At 36.5% G+C, this 15433-nt stretch overlaps 1 protein-coding gene across 3 annotated transcripts in view; it reads right to left on the bottom strand.

Moving 5' to 3' along the window:
- LOC131079680 (lipid phosphate phosphatase 2) overlaps positions 1 to 15433 on the bottom strand; it is a 63177-nt gene that overhangs the window by 18879 nt on the left and 28865 nt on the right. For all 3 annotated transcript variants that reach the window (XM_059211188.1, XM_058017695.2, XM_058017696.2), the window contains 2 exons: positions 3683 to 3770; positions 3143 to 3252 (listed from right to left, as the gene is read on the bottom strand). In XM_059211188.1, coding sequence (XP_059067171.1) covers positions 3143 to 3252; positions 3683 to 3770 — 198 coding nt within the window. The remainder of the gene's footprint in view (positions 1 to 3142; positions 3253 to 3682; positions 3771 to 15433) is intronic.

Genomic DNA, 15433 nt, shown 5'->3' with positions numbered 1-15433 from the left:
TTAGCCAAATTTTCAGGTTGCTAGTTGAAAATTAATTTCATTGCTTGACCAAGGCTCCATATTGCAATTCAAGGCATCTTGGACCCCCGAGGTGGCAAGGGAAGGAAGTTCACTCCTCCAAGGGAGCAAAGGAAGTCACATCCCTCCTTTGAGGGAGCAAAGGAAATTTTCACATACTTAGTCAAATTTAGCATTTCATCCCTAGCCTTGCAAGCAAAACATGAGTCATTCGTTACAAAAGCCTTGATAACTGACTGACTTCACTTCATCCTAAAGAGACAAACCTGACTTGATTTCCTCCTGGACACCAAAGAAACTACCTCCTCAACGCAAAGGCTAATGGCAATAGACTCTTTCACTACCAAAAGTTAAGCTAAGACAACTAACCTAGAAAGCAAAAAAGTGGGGGTCCCCATTTGCAATGGGGCGATGTGTGAAAACATCACAACACCGTGACAAAGAATGGTGGAATTACTGTGCTAGGGCCCTTGGAAACAGTTTACAATTAGGCTCCCTCAAGGTTTTAGGAACACCTATTCATGCCCATCCCAGGACTCTCCCTCAAGGCTTCAGAAATATATGTCCTTACCCCATCTTGGGACTTACCCATCTTGTGATAGAATTACTCCACTTCTCCCTACACAAGCCAACCTATCCTTACGAAGGCATTAGCGAAAGAGCAAGGGCTAGACTATGAGTATACTAACTTCTTGTGTATTATGAATATATATGAAATAAAGTACGACTGTCATTCATATTGCAGTCTATATTAATATTACTATTAAATTTTGCATAAGAACATTGTCAAGCTCCATGTATTAAGCATACATATTAAGCACATCCCCATGCATACCACCAAGAACAAAGATGTTACTGCCTGTAACTTAATAACAGTTCTGATCTGATCTGATTGATGGTGATTCATTGGATGCTTTGATTCTTTTCCTTTATATCTCTCAATGTGAGGGAGAGGTCACACCTCTTCATCATGTATGCCATTTGGCAAGAGACACACCATTTTACCATTAGCACCCTTTGAGAAAGTGCAACTCTTCATTATTTCTGCCCTTTGAAAGGGACACAACCTTTCACAGTGAGATCTGCACTTATTATTTAAATCAGATTTGCACTTCTGATTCCCAAATTATCCCCCCTTCAAATGAGTTCTCTTCTCCCTTTTATACCTCATATTTGGGGGAGTCCCAACTTATCATTTCATGCCTTTGACCATTCATTAACTTTAATCAAATTTTAATTATAATTAACTATATTCTTTTATAATGTAATTTAATTTAATTATTATTCTTTTGTATTTTAATTTTAGTATTACTATTTATTATTAAATTATATTTCAAAGTGGGGACATTACAGTCCGCCCCACCCAAGATTGCTTGTCCTCAAGCAATGATAATGGAGTGTTCAAACTGACTTCCAATATGAAATGGCCTTGGAAACACACATGGAATAAACATGATGGAAACATATTAGGCATGAATCAAACACAGAGCATACACAGAGATATATAGAAACATGGAGCATACAAGCAAATACATGTATTGTTGGATTCCTTCTTATTGACTAGAATGATTCATTGATTAATGTTTACCCTGCAAGATGGCAGGATCAAAGCTCTGATACCAATTGTAATGTCCCCAACCGGAAGGCTACTTGTTTCCCAATAATTATTAAACATTATTATGTCTTAAATTGAGTTATTGAGATTGGAAAACATCTAACTCCTCATAATACAATTAATACTAATTATTTTAAGGGTTTGCCCTCAATTCTTCCCTAACCCTGACGAAAGATGGTGGAATTACTGTGCTAGGGCCCTTGGAAACAGTCTACAAGTAGGCTCCCTCAAGGTTTCAGGAACACCCGTTCATGCCCATCTCTGGACTCTCCCTCAAGGCTTCAAAAATATATGTCCTTACCCCATCTTGGGACTTATCCATCTTTTGACAGAATTACTCCGCCTCTCCCTATAGGCTCCCTCAAGGTTTCAGGAACACCTGTTCATGCCCGTCTCTGGACTCTCCCTCAAGGCTTCAAAAATATATGTCCTTACCCCATCTTGGGCTTATCCATCTTTTGACAGAATTACTACGCCTCTCCCTATGCAAACCAACCTATCCTTGTGAAGGAATTAGTGAAAGATCAAGGGCTAGACTATGAGTATACTAACTTCTTGTGTATTTTGAATATATATGAAATTAAGTATGACTGTCATACATATTGCAGTCTATATTAATATTACTATTAAATTCTGCATAACAACATTGCCAAGCTTCATATATTAAGCACACATATTAAGCACATCCCCATGCATACCACCAAGAACAAGGATGTCACTACCTGTAACTTAATAACAGTTCTGATATGATCTGATTGATGGTGATTCACTGGATGCTTTGATTCCTTTCCTTTATATCCCTCAATGTGAGGGAGAGGTCTCACCTCTTCATCATGTATGCCCTTTGGCAAGAGACACGCCATTTTGCCATTAGCACCCTTTGAGAAAGTACAACTCGTCATTATTTCTGCCCTTTGAAAGGGACACAACCTTTCACAATCAGATCTGCACTTCTTATTTAAATCAGATTTGCACTTCTGATTCCCAAATTATCCCCCCTTCAAATGAGTTCTCTTCTCCCTTTTATACCTCATATTTGGGGGAGTCACAACTTATCATTTCATGCCTTTGACCATTCATTAACTTTAATCAAATTTTAATTATAATTAATTATATTCTTTCATATTGTAATTTAATTTAATTATTATTCTTTTGTATTTTAATTTTGCTATTATTATTATTTATTAAATTATATTTCAAAGAGTGGACATTACATCTTCAGTCTCCAAGAGTTCAACCTGACAAAGATATCTGCCAGTTCTTTGTGGCTTATATTATTATATCTTCAATATTTATGGTTTCAGAAAATGGATGAAGAGGGTTCAGATTTTATGAAGTTATGTGTATTGACATCTTGAATCTTTCAAGCTATAATCTAAAGCTCTATTGTAAATCAGATATATTTTCATAGTGAGGACCTGGTAAATATATGTCCCCTGTTTGTCTCTTGAAAAATGAACAAGTAATCATTAAAAACAAAAGAGAATCAATCAAACTAGCAATGCTCACCGCATGTCCATCTGGAAAACAACGCCAAAAAAAATCTGGACGGGGTCGACCAACAACATCTTTTACACCATCTGTTATTATTGCTGATAGTAACACAGAAAAAAGTAGACCTGCAGACATGAAATTATTCAAGTTCAACTACAGTGATTAAATTTCTTTACAATGAGTAATTTGCAAAGCATTTTACAGTTTACAATCCACAAACTGTAGTCCCAAAAATGTAAAAAATCTCTGTTTTCTTCGGAGGCCACTCTTAACATTGCAAGTTTACTCATTGCCTTTATATTTCCTGGAGTAGATGTTCCACTCTAAACATCTGGAAGCAATTTTTTGGGGTGCAAACAATTCATTTGATATATAGTCAAAAGATTCGCCCAAAAAAATGTACTTACGATTCCCACAAAAATTTGTAGTAACTGAAAGTTGCATATATATATATCTTAAAGGAAAACAACTCTACTACTTCATCAATTTGATTCCCTTAAATATCATGTAATGGAAATTGAATACAGTTTGTAATGAAGACAATAATGATTTTACCAAGAACTGCATGATGCATATCGTGCATGTTCTTCTTTTTCAAATATATTGAGATAATAAAAATCAGTGGAAAGATAATTGAAATCACCTGCAAAATCAAAGTTCAGAAATTCATCAGAAAACTATCCTTGACACTGATCATGTAGATAAAACATCTAAGATAAATGATTTTGGATTTTAAATTTAAAAACTAAGATAAACCTTGGCAAGGTACCACTTAAATTCACACACTGCCCAATACAAATTTTTTTCTTATTTTGAGACTGCTCTATACATATATTTATACAAAAACCATAAATATTATTTAGTGAATAAAAATACTTTCAGTACTCGACCTACCCAGTTATGTGAAATCAGTGCCAATTTACTTAGTAAGCAAGAAATTTAGTTAAACTTGAACTATATATTCAATATCCATGATGCAGGAGCACCCTTGGTGGCAAAACAACAATCTTGAATCACCAAATAAATTGATGAGCCACATGCACATGCATTAGCAGAGTCTGTAGAAATGACTAAGTTGTTCCATGGCAGTGATTATTGCTGTAGTAAGTAAATTTTGTACCAGCCTTCCAGTTGCTGCATTAAGTCATCTGCAACCATTATCCAGTTGCCGTGGGAATCACCTGCAACAATTCTACAACTAATATAAATAATCATTTGCCACAATTACATGGTTGCTATGAAAATACTGTTGCAAAAGTTACATGGTTGCTGTGGAAAGACATAATTGCACACCTGCTAAAGAAAGTCAGTTCCAGTAGTTATACGACTACCACAGAAAGTCATTCGCAACAGTTGCACAACTGCTAGAGAAAGTCAGTTGCAACAGTTATATAGCGGCTGCAGAAAGTCTTTTGCAACAGTTATAGAACTGCTACAGAAAGACATTCACAATGGTCGCACAACTGCCACAGAAAAATCAATCACCACAATTTGTGGTGATCTCAATGAGGAACTATTCAAAGGCAGACAACATAGATTTTAGAACTCAAACTCTATCAAGAGGGGAGCACCATAAAAGTGTCATGGATAGGGTGATGATGATGTAGAAAAGATGAAACCAAAAAGACTTGCAATCTTGCTACTCGATCATTGCTTGAATGAAGAGTTTTGTAGAAATTACACTCCAAAAATGGAACAAGACAAGAAGTCAGTGGGATGCAAAGGGCTGACTTGGAAGGAAAAGAGCCCAGATACCAAATGCTGAATGCCCGATCAGGAAATGGAAATTCGGAATCATTTGGTGTGTTCATTGATAGGGAAAACAAAGTAAGGTAATCAGAATGGAGCTGCTGTAGCTTATTGCAAACACAAATTTCTGGGGCTGCTTCTTGTACATTCTGCACTTGTGGAAGTGTTTATTATTTTATTAACAATGCATTACATAATTGAGGCAACAAGCATTGTATTATTACTAGTTACCTAGTTGCACAGTTAAAATTGCAACAAATAATGTTCTGTTCTGAAACACCAATCTAGGTTGTTTTTGTTCATTTTCCTTGTAGCATGCAAATTTGCAGCAATACAACCATGTTTTGTATCACATTTTGTGTGATGTTCTGATCACCAACAATAAACATGTGCCTATTACAATTTTTAGTTTTACAACAGCAATAAAATCAAAGTTTAGTGCTGTTACCCAATGTTCTTTGCACTAAATAATGTGTTCATTAAGTGATTCATTGATTAGGCTGAAAGCACAAGGCAGCCATTAGTTTGACCCCCTCTCCTTGTTTGTGTCATATGGTATCAAATCTGGTCTGAATCCAGTTTGTGGGTGTGTACTCAATGTGTAGGATTGTAATCAGAGGGATTACAACAGTGAGTTTTGTTTTCCTAAATGTCCCAAAAGAGTAACTGGAATAAGTAAAGTAGGAGTTGCCAATGCGACAATAAGACTGAACAAAATAATGGACTTGCAACAAAGGTGTTCAAGCAAGATTGGATGTTGTTGAAGAAGAGAGAAGGGGATTTGTACCAAGAGATGATGTGAGTGATGTGGAAGAAGCATGAGAGAAGGATAAGGAACGAGAGCAAGCTAACATACTGTAGTTGGATGCAGGTGAAGACAAGCTCATTATAGCTATTGCGAGGATTGGAAGAAAAACAATTATGGAAATTCATATATTTTCAGGTGCTTTGAACCCTGAGGAGTAAATTGATTGCCTCACTTAGATGGAAGAATATTTCAAGTTTGATAAGCAACTGATCCAAGAAGAGTAGAACCGGCTTAGATAAAATTGAAAGATCATGCAACCTTCTATTGGAAAAAGATACAAATTGAGAGAAATAGAAGGCATAAAGAAAAGATTACCTGTTGAGATGTGATGATTGCAAAAATGAAGGGCAAATTTCTCCCTGCAAATTATTGACCGGACTTGTTGATGAATCTCCAGAACTTGAGGCAAAGAGAGCTTAGTGTGAAAAACTATGGATGAGTTCTACAAGATAACCATACAGTCCAGACATCATAAGGTAGACCAAAAACAGGTTGCAAGATACATAAATGGGCTGAGAAAGAACATATAAGATGAGTTGAGTATGGTCTGGTTGCACATGGTGGAAGTGACATTAATTTACATTGGAAGCCAAAGAGAAGTTGTCAAGAAGGCAACAAAAAATAGCAAGAGATAGAGGCTGATTTTCCAAAGGACAAGGTCAATCAAATGCTAGAAGAGAACAGCCATGTGGGAGAAGCAAGCATTTCTCATGAAGCCAATCACCCACAAGGAGGCAGATCATGCGAACATCCATAGAAGAAATGAAACCAACACACATGCTCACATAGAGGAAGAATCCACTGCATTACTCAAGCACATTGAAGAGCTCGAGCAAGAAGAGGCTCTCATGACAAAAAAAAAAGTGCTATGAAACCCACAAAAGAGGAAAACAAACCAGTGCAAAGAAAGTATATTTTCCAAACTATTTGCAAATCTAGAGGTAAGTGCTAAGAAGTCATTATTGATATTGATAGCATGGATAACTTGGTGGCTAAAGAAATGGTGGATAAGCTTGGACTTAAAAAGGTGATGCACCCAAATCTGTATGAAGTGTCATGGTTGCTAAAGGGGCATCAATTTTGATAAATGAACAATGTTAAGTCAAATTTCAGGTTGGGCCATATATTGATGAAATTTGGTGTAATATCATGTCCATGGATGTAAGTTATATGCTATTAGGTAGACCTTGGCAATTTGATCAAAACGCCATTCATTATGGTAGGGCATACTACACACTTGAAAAAAATGGAAAGAAGTACACCTTAAGCCCATGGAAGGACAAAGATGATGAAGTAAACAACACCCCTAACATGTTAATTATTTTTTTAAAGCAATTTTTCAAAGTGGTAAAGAAAGAAAAGGCATGCTTGGCTTGCATTCCCACACTTATGCAAAATTGGACAGCAGATAAGGAAAGTGAAATGCAATGTGAATGAAAGATTTGTTGAATGGCCATGTGGAATCATTTCCAAAGATCTATTGGAATGTAATGTCCCCTTTTCTAGGTGACATGAGATGAGCAGGGGTTGACCTACCATTCGAGTTCCCGTAGGTCAATGACATGGTTAGGGGACTCATTCTGAGGGTCATGGAGCCGTTTTGGACCTTCAGACGACAGTTCCTACATTTTAGGGAGGTCTCCTATTTTTTAGGGAGAACTGGCAGTTGACTGAATGACCATCTGGGGGACCAAGGAGTAGAGCAGGATCCTTTTGAGTAGTTACAGGTGTTTGGAGAGAGGTTCCTACTTTTTAGGGCGATTCCCTACTTTTTAGGAGGTTGTGACAGTTTCCATATTTGCGGTTCCACGGGACCATACCATGGTTTCAGTTTCGGGAAGATCGGGTGTGTTTCCTAGTTTCTAGGAGCATCCCTAGATTTTAGGGATGAGACTAACAGTTGGCCCATCTTGTCCGGCATTAGTCACAGACAGGTGACAAAGTCAGATTCATGTTTGGTTGGTTATTTTGGGCTATTATTGGATCTATGGAAATATTTTAATATATTTAAATATTTCCCAAGTTAGCGATTAAATAAATTAAAATAAGGCTATGTATATAGCCATTTCGGAGTAATAAGGGGTTTTTGGCTTCATCTGGTTTGATATGCCTATGTGTTATAGCTCGTTGGAAAGGTCTAGAACTTTGCTACATGATTCTCACCTCCCAGAGTCTTTTTGGATGCTTGAAGCTATTTATTCGCAATAAAGTGATATTTTTCTATAGTTTGACGCCATAATTGGGAAAGTGTCACTTTAATTATAAAGCGCAAGCTTTATTATTCTTTAGGGTTCGACTTGCAAAGGGAAAGGAGTTATAAGGAGATGAAAACCTAATTGATAGCATCTTTGATCATTTTGAAACTTGCGAATTTGGGAATTGCTCTGGAAGAGTGATTTTGGTCTGGGACGCAAACCCCAGGTCTGAGCTTGCTGGGACGTAGCCCTCAGCAGGAGTTGACAGTGAATTTATCCAGGATTGCATAGAGATTGTCAGAGGTAGAAAACACATCTTCTTGTCCTGAAGATTCAACGTGCATATTGGGGGTTTCAACAGGGCGGCTGGTCTATTTCAGCTGGCACGTGATTTGCAACAGCTTCCACGCCTCCTTTGCAACCACGCCTTGTTTGTATGTTGGCTTGAAGGGTTGTATTCAGCTTATTTGGTCTTCCTTGTTCGTTGCCAGTAATATTCCTCCATCTGGCATCAATCCAGATTGAGAACAGCTCCAAATAAATGTATGGATTCTTGTTGAATACAAAACTAGGTTATTTGCCTGGTATGATTTACAGTATTTTCAGATTGCTCAAGTGTTCTTACATATGAACATTGTTTATTGTTTTTTGTTGCTATTTATCAATTACTTTACTTATAACATCAAAACCCAAAAAGAAACAATCCCTTTCTGCAACTTCTGTCTATTCTATAAGATCACCGAAAAATTACAAAAATATAGTATGTTTAATTAAGAATTTACAGCAGCAACAACAAAAGGATCCATTTGGGATCTTTCATGGAAGGATTACCACCAATGAGGAGAATCAGTCATCACATGGATTTAATCCCCATGGCTAATTTTCTAAACAAAGTAGCATATAAGTTGACACCCACAGAGAATGAAGAGGTGAACTAGCAAGTTCAAGAGTTGTTGGAGAAGGGGTTGAAAGAGAAAACTTGAACCATGAGCAGTTCTAGCAATGTTTGTGCCAAAGCAAGATGGAGAATGATATATTTGCACAAATTTTAAAGTATTTAACAAAGTAACAAACAAAATAGGTTTCCCCTGCCTCAAATGGATGACTTGACAGACTATTAGAGTGGTGCAAAATAATTCACAAAGATTGATTGAAGAGTGGGTATCACTAAATCAGAATTCTGGATGGTGGTGATGGAAGATAGCCTTCGAAACAAAGGGAGGAATGTACAAATGTCTAGCTATGTCATTTAGTTTGACAAACATGCCAAGTACATTCATGAGAACCATGAAAAAAGTATTTAAACCATATCTTGATATGTTATTCATTCTTTATTTGGATGATATTATGATATTTAGTAAGATATGAAGAGAATTTAATGCATTGCAGACAAGTATTGCAAACTCTAATAGGAAAGAAGCTGCTGATATAGAAACAATTTTATGAAGATTGAGTTAGTGTATTAGGTTTTGTGGTCTCCAAATACAAATTATTAAGTTTGGATCTAGAAAAAGAAAAAATCATTTTGGAGTGGCCAACACCAAAATTTATGTCTGATACAAGGAAGTTTCATACATTAGCTAGTTTTTACCAGAAGTTCATTACTAACTTTAGTAGAATTTGTGCACTAATAACTAAAACCATGAGGGTGATGGAAACAAATTCAAAAGGACAATAACAGTTATGAAGGGTTTTAAACTTTTGAAGAAAAAGATAATAACAAACAATGTTAGCACTACTGGATTTCAACAAGGTGTTCCACGTTGATTGTGATGCTAGAAAGATAGCAATAGGAGTTGTTTTGAGTCAAGAGAGCAAATCTATGGCATACTTCAGCAAGAAGTTGAATGATGTAAAAAGAAAATTCTCAATGTATTGAAAAGAAGCAAAGGTGCAAATACGTTTCCTACATTAATCTATGAATGAAGATATGTGCAAAAATTAACTTAGTCATACACTTACAAAGAAATAAACAGAATCAATATACATAACATAGTGATTTACATGTGGAAAAACTTATCAAGAGAAAAACTTCCCTCCAAAGAAATTCAATGTACTATTTAGTAATCAAAGGTACAATACACTTGCAGAGTCAAGCTTTATAGGACAATCACCAAGAGATCTAGAGTAACTCTAGCAACATAATAGTAGCTAAAAAATTATTGTGAAATCCCCCATCTCAAGCACCCAAAACCATGAGCTAAAACCACCCAAAATGTGGTGTGCAAGTCCCTGGTTAAGAATCCAACACCCAAATCTCAAAATGGATTCACAAACTAAAAATAGCAAATTCATTCCACCTGCATACTCCACTCACCAACTTGGGTGCTCCATTTTGGCTCCATTATCTCTATTCAAAGATGCCTTATGACATGTCATAAAATGCATCATAAGTTGGTCAAGAAATGTAACTCCCTCTTACAGCTCTCTTATGTGTCATAGAGGTTCTTACATTTTGAAACGAGAGGCCCAACTTCTAGAGGTCATAACTTTTAATCCAAGAAGCTGATTGAGCCCCCCTTTTCAAATTATACAGCTTGAAGAGATCTACATCCTCATCAGCTAGGAACTGATGACAACCCATCCAAAAAAAATCAAGGAAAAAAACCCCTAAAACCCAACAATTAAGTTTTTTTGCTTTGTAGCCCAAAAATTATATTTTTGTATTCTTACCATTAGGGTGCAAGGTTGAGATACATTTCCTAACATTATCCTGCCTGTCAAACATCTTATAAGAGCAAAGAGATTACTAACACTATCAACTAATTGCTAGGAGCCAAGAGGCCCATAGACTCATAGCACCACATAAACTTCTTTGTGCTCATTGGCTTTGTAAATGCATCTACAAACTGTCAACTTTCTCCAATGTCACCCTCCCATTCTCTACCATGTCACAAACAAAATGGTACTACACATCAACATTCTTTGTCCACATACAAATGTCACGTTTCTTGCGAAACACATGGCACTCTAATTCTCATATAGAACTCTAATACCTTCCTAACTCAACCCCAATTTTGAATACAATCTCTTAAACTAGATAGCTTCTTTATACACATGAGTAGCTACTATGTACTTAGCTCTATAGTGTGCAAAGTGCTAACAACATGTCACTTGCTCATCCAACTAATAGTACCATCAAATAAAGTGAAATGTAACCGCTAATGGATTTCCTACTATTAATATCACTTGCCCAATTTGAATCCACAAATATCCTCTACATGTCAATCCCCACAGAATCACCAATATAACAAAAGGAGTACTAGAATGTAGCCCACAAATATCTAGAGACCCTCTAAACTACATCCTAATGAACTCATCCAAGATTAGCCCTGAAATAGCTAAGAACTCCCATTGCTTGGGCAATATCTGGTCTAGTACAGACCATAGCATTCATCATGCTCCCAACAACACTAGCATAAGGTACTTGAGCGTGATCTCCATCTCACTAGGTGAAGTCAAACACTACTCAACAAATAATTTAGCTCCCACCAAGATAGGAACACAATGATTTACAAATCATGTTGAATCTCTCCAACACAAGTTCACATACTTGCTCTTGCCTAGCCAAAAAATTTTGTTCGCTCTATATCTTTTGATCTCTGTGCCCAAATATAGCCAAAAAATTTTATTCGCTCTATATCTTTTGATCTCAGTGCCCAAACTATATTTGGCAGCCCCTAAATCAATCTCAAAATGTGCTAAAAAATAAGACTGTCAAAAATCACCTCCTTACTATCATCGAAAAACAACATATCATTAATGAAGAATGCAATAACAAGGAATCGATCTCCATCCATCTTATAATAGATGTAATGATCTGATTTGGATCTCAAGAATTTCAGCACAAAGAAATCAAACCTCTTGTTATGGGACTTTTTCCCCAAGAGAGAATATAGTTTTGAAATATCCCTTTAGAATTGAAAGGGAGATAAAAATAAAGGATATTATAATTCTTTGATTTAAAGAAAGATTAACAAAGAAAGTTTATGAAAAACTCTCTTAAAAGAGAGGAATAGTAATAATTATTAAAGGATAATTAAAGGTGACCTTTTTGAAAGGGTGTGATGGTTTGGAAACCACTCCTTAAAAGGTTATGTAAGTCATTTGAGACTTGGAAGGGGGATGGCGATCACTTGTGGAAGAAGAAGGTGGTGTTGACTTGGTGGGCTATGGGCATTTGGAGAAGGGGCACACAACATGTGTCCAACTCAGGGTACAACGTACATCCGGGAGTGTCTTGGCCAGGGCTATGTTTTTCATGTTGTGAGGCATGTGGGGTTCTATGTCAAAACCGTGGATTTTGTATTTTTCATACCGTGAAGCATGTGGGATTCTATGTAAGAACTAGCTTCCTCTATGCATGCTATATCCATAAAGTACCCAAGGCCACTGAAATCTTCTTAGAGTGAGAATGATTGTTCCAAGTGCTCAAGCTTAAGAGAAGTATTGGAAACCTTGATACTATAAGATATTGAAAGGGTTTTATATAGGATTTGATGATAATGCGGTTGAATTGTGTGGCTATGTTATTCAATTTATTGTGTTAACAATTGACTTTATAATTCTTGTCAAATTATTACATGTCATAGTTACTTTGGCTATTTGCATCTAATTTAATCTTATCACATCTTATAATTTATCTTAACATTAATATTTAATTGATCAATTCCACTACAATTACTTAATAAGTCTTGGAGGAAAGTGACGTTACATTTGGTATCGGAGCCTAATGAGTAACCCTTCCTATCTTTGAAATTTTTTTCTAAGCTTTTAAATGCTCTTTGTGTAATTCTAGAATTTGCATTTGCGCTAACTTGTAATTCATTAGATTTGATGTTTTAAGATGTAACTTATAACCTTTTTCCATATGCTACTTTTGTTTCTACCTTTATTCATTAGCACAATTTTGACATTCTTAAAAATCCTAGACCATATATGGGTGTTCATATCCATATTTAAAATCTTATCCAAGGTTAACATTGCTTTGAGCAACTCTCTATTTATACCTAGGTTCATCCTGAAGCACAATGTCTATAGTCAATGAATAGGCTTTCTCTATATGCTTTCCAATAAGATATTGATCTACATAAATTAATTGTGTGCCATACTTTAGGGTTAGATACATGTTTAAAACCATAGAAATGTTTCATTCTATATCATAGGTTCATTTGTTTTAAATCTTAGTGGTTATTTTTTAATGGTAATAAAGTGGCAAGTAATTTTGGTTATGCCAAATGATTGGGAAAAAGAGTGGAGTCTTCGAGGAGAGCTCTGCAACTCGACAATTGTTCATACCCTCATGGCTTGCAGAGGTGGCCTCTCCTTGTACCAACCTGTCTCCCTTAGTGTGCATGCTCATTTTCCTTCTATCTTCTGCTGCTGGTTTTGTGATTTTGGTTGTTTTGTGTCCTCATTTTTTTTTATTGTATGCATGTGACGTGTATGCTCTAGTAGGTGATAGATTGCTCGCATAAGTGCTCTGCCCACCCATGTGAGCATATGGACAACCAAACCCAAGTTGGTGGGAAGAGGGATGAGGATATCAAGAATGGTACAAGAAGTAATAGAGATGAAGTGGTGCAAAAAAGTATAACGTTCAAGGAAGCCTTTCAAGCGGAGGATCCTGAAGAAACCCCAACAAATGCAAAGTTCGTTGTGGAATTCGAAAGAGACGATGTAGGGGCCAAAGAAGCCCAAGGACAAGCCAACGACATCCAAACCAAAGGAGGTAAGAGTCCACTCCTTCCCCGGGTGTTGAGGGTAAAAACTGATGAAGAAATGAGAAATGCAATAAAGAAAGAAGAGAATAGGCTTAAGCATGTTGCCATTTTGTTCACTTGCTTGGATATAAATACTCTCCTAGACAGGAATTTTTTTGATAACTGGTTAAATACAGTATGGGGGAAGAAACTAGGAATCTATATTGCTTTTTGTACAATGATTCATAAAGGATTATTTGTCATTTTTCTAGAAAATCGTAGAATGTAGGAAAGAACCCTAGAAAGGAATATTGGAATGTGGGTAAATCATTATTTAAAGCTATTCCATGGCCTTTGAATGTTTCACAAAAGGAAATCCTATTTTGTTCCACCCCAAGATGGATTATTGTAAAAAATGTTCCTGAAATGATGTGGAAATTTCTTCCCCAATTACTCAAAGCCATTGGTAAGACTTTGTGGGTGGAGGAAACTAGGTCTACCCTTCCTTATCTTGATGCAAGAATCCTAATATCCTTTGATGAGGGGGCTCAAATACTAGAAATTTTTGAATTCCCCATTGATGACAAACCCCATAGATGCGAGATTGAAGCACTGGGGGGTCTCAACTCTTCTTTTTTATGCAAATCATATGGCCATCACAGAAGAGAATGTCCTAAAATCCCTAGTAACATGAAAAACAATGGTTCAAATAACCCTAATGCTATGTTCAATAATGTGGATGCCCCGTCTCCACCTAAGAGTGCTTCTCACAATAATGCCTCTAATGACTCACATAACAGGGATAATGATTATTTAAAAGGTGGCTCTCCTGACAAAAATGCAAAGGGCCAAGGTATTCCTATGAGAGCACCCCCAGATGGAAACAAGGGAAATTTGAGCTTTTAGAAAAAAGGCTTAGGCAATGAAGGATGGGAAAAGCACTAGTAACAATGATAACAACAAACAGAATAATAAAAAATGAGCTGCCTTGAAAGAAAAGTGCCAAAGAACTTGTTCTTGAAAACCTAAAAGATTTGAATAAGGCTAGACAAAGAATTAAAGAGTCTTTCCCATACTTTTCAAAAGTTGTGAGTACACTGGATGATGATGTGGTAGCACTCAGGACAGATGTTGATAAAGTTAATAAGATGAATGAAGTTAGTGATGTCAATAACAAAAAGAAGCCTCAGTCGGAGGAAATAAAAACTCCTGTCATCAATAAGGATCCTAAGCCTTCTGATTTGGTAAATAAAAATATTGAGGCAACCCATGATACTACTTTGCCCCCAGACCTAACAGACTCCACATATCCTGTGGAGACAGAAGATGGGCTGACAGACAGTTATGAGAAAGATATGATGATTGACTTAGAATGTCCCAGCCCACTTGCCCTCATGCTAGATAATGGCGATGGAGGGAAAGGGAAAAGAAGCATATTTGGGAAGGGTAGAAGAAAAAGGAAAGATATAAGCAGAACAAATAGTGCTGTTAAAGAAGGCAAGAAAGGGAAAGGGCAGGACCTTCGTGAATGTTTCAATAATTTGTGCAAAAATAAGAAAGAGGACCATACCATAAATTGTGATCCATGAGTAGGTGCATCAATTAGAATATAAGGGGCTTGGAATCCCCTGATTGAAAATATGTTGTCAAATCATTGTGTAACCAGAATAAGCAGATGGACTTTCTTCTGCTCGAAGAGGTGAAAGTTGTCGGATTTCAGTTAACCAATATCTTGTATTCATTCACTCCCTCTAACTGTTGGCACAAGCAGGGCACGAACATGGCTAAAGTTCAGCATGTTAACCTAGAATTACATAGAATCAAACAAATGAAACAAAACGTGTGTAAAACC

Source organism: Cryptomeria japonica, chromosome 9 (assembly GCF_030272615.1).
Source record: "Cryptomeria japonica chromosome 9, Sugi_1.0, whole genome shotgun sequence".
NCBI classification, from domain to species: domain Eukaryota; kingdom Viridiplantae; phylum Streptophyta; class Pinopsida; order Cupressales; family Cupressaceae; genus Cryptomeria; species Cryptomeria japonica.
This window is presented reverse-complemented; position numbering and strand designations above follow the sequence as displayed.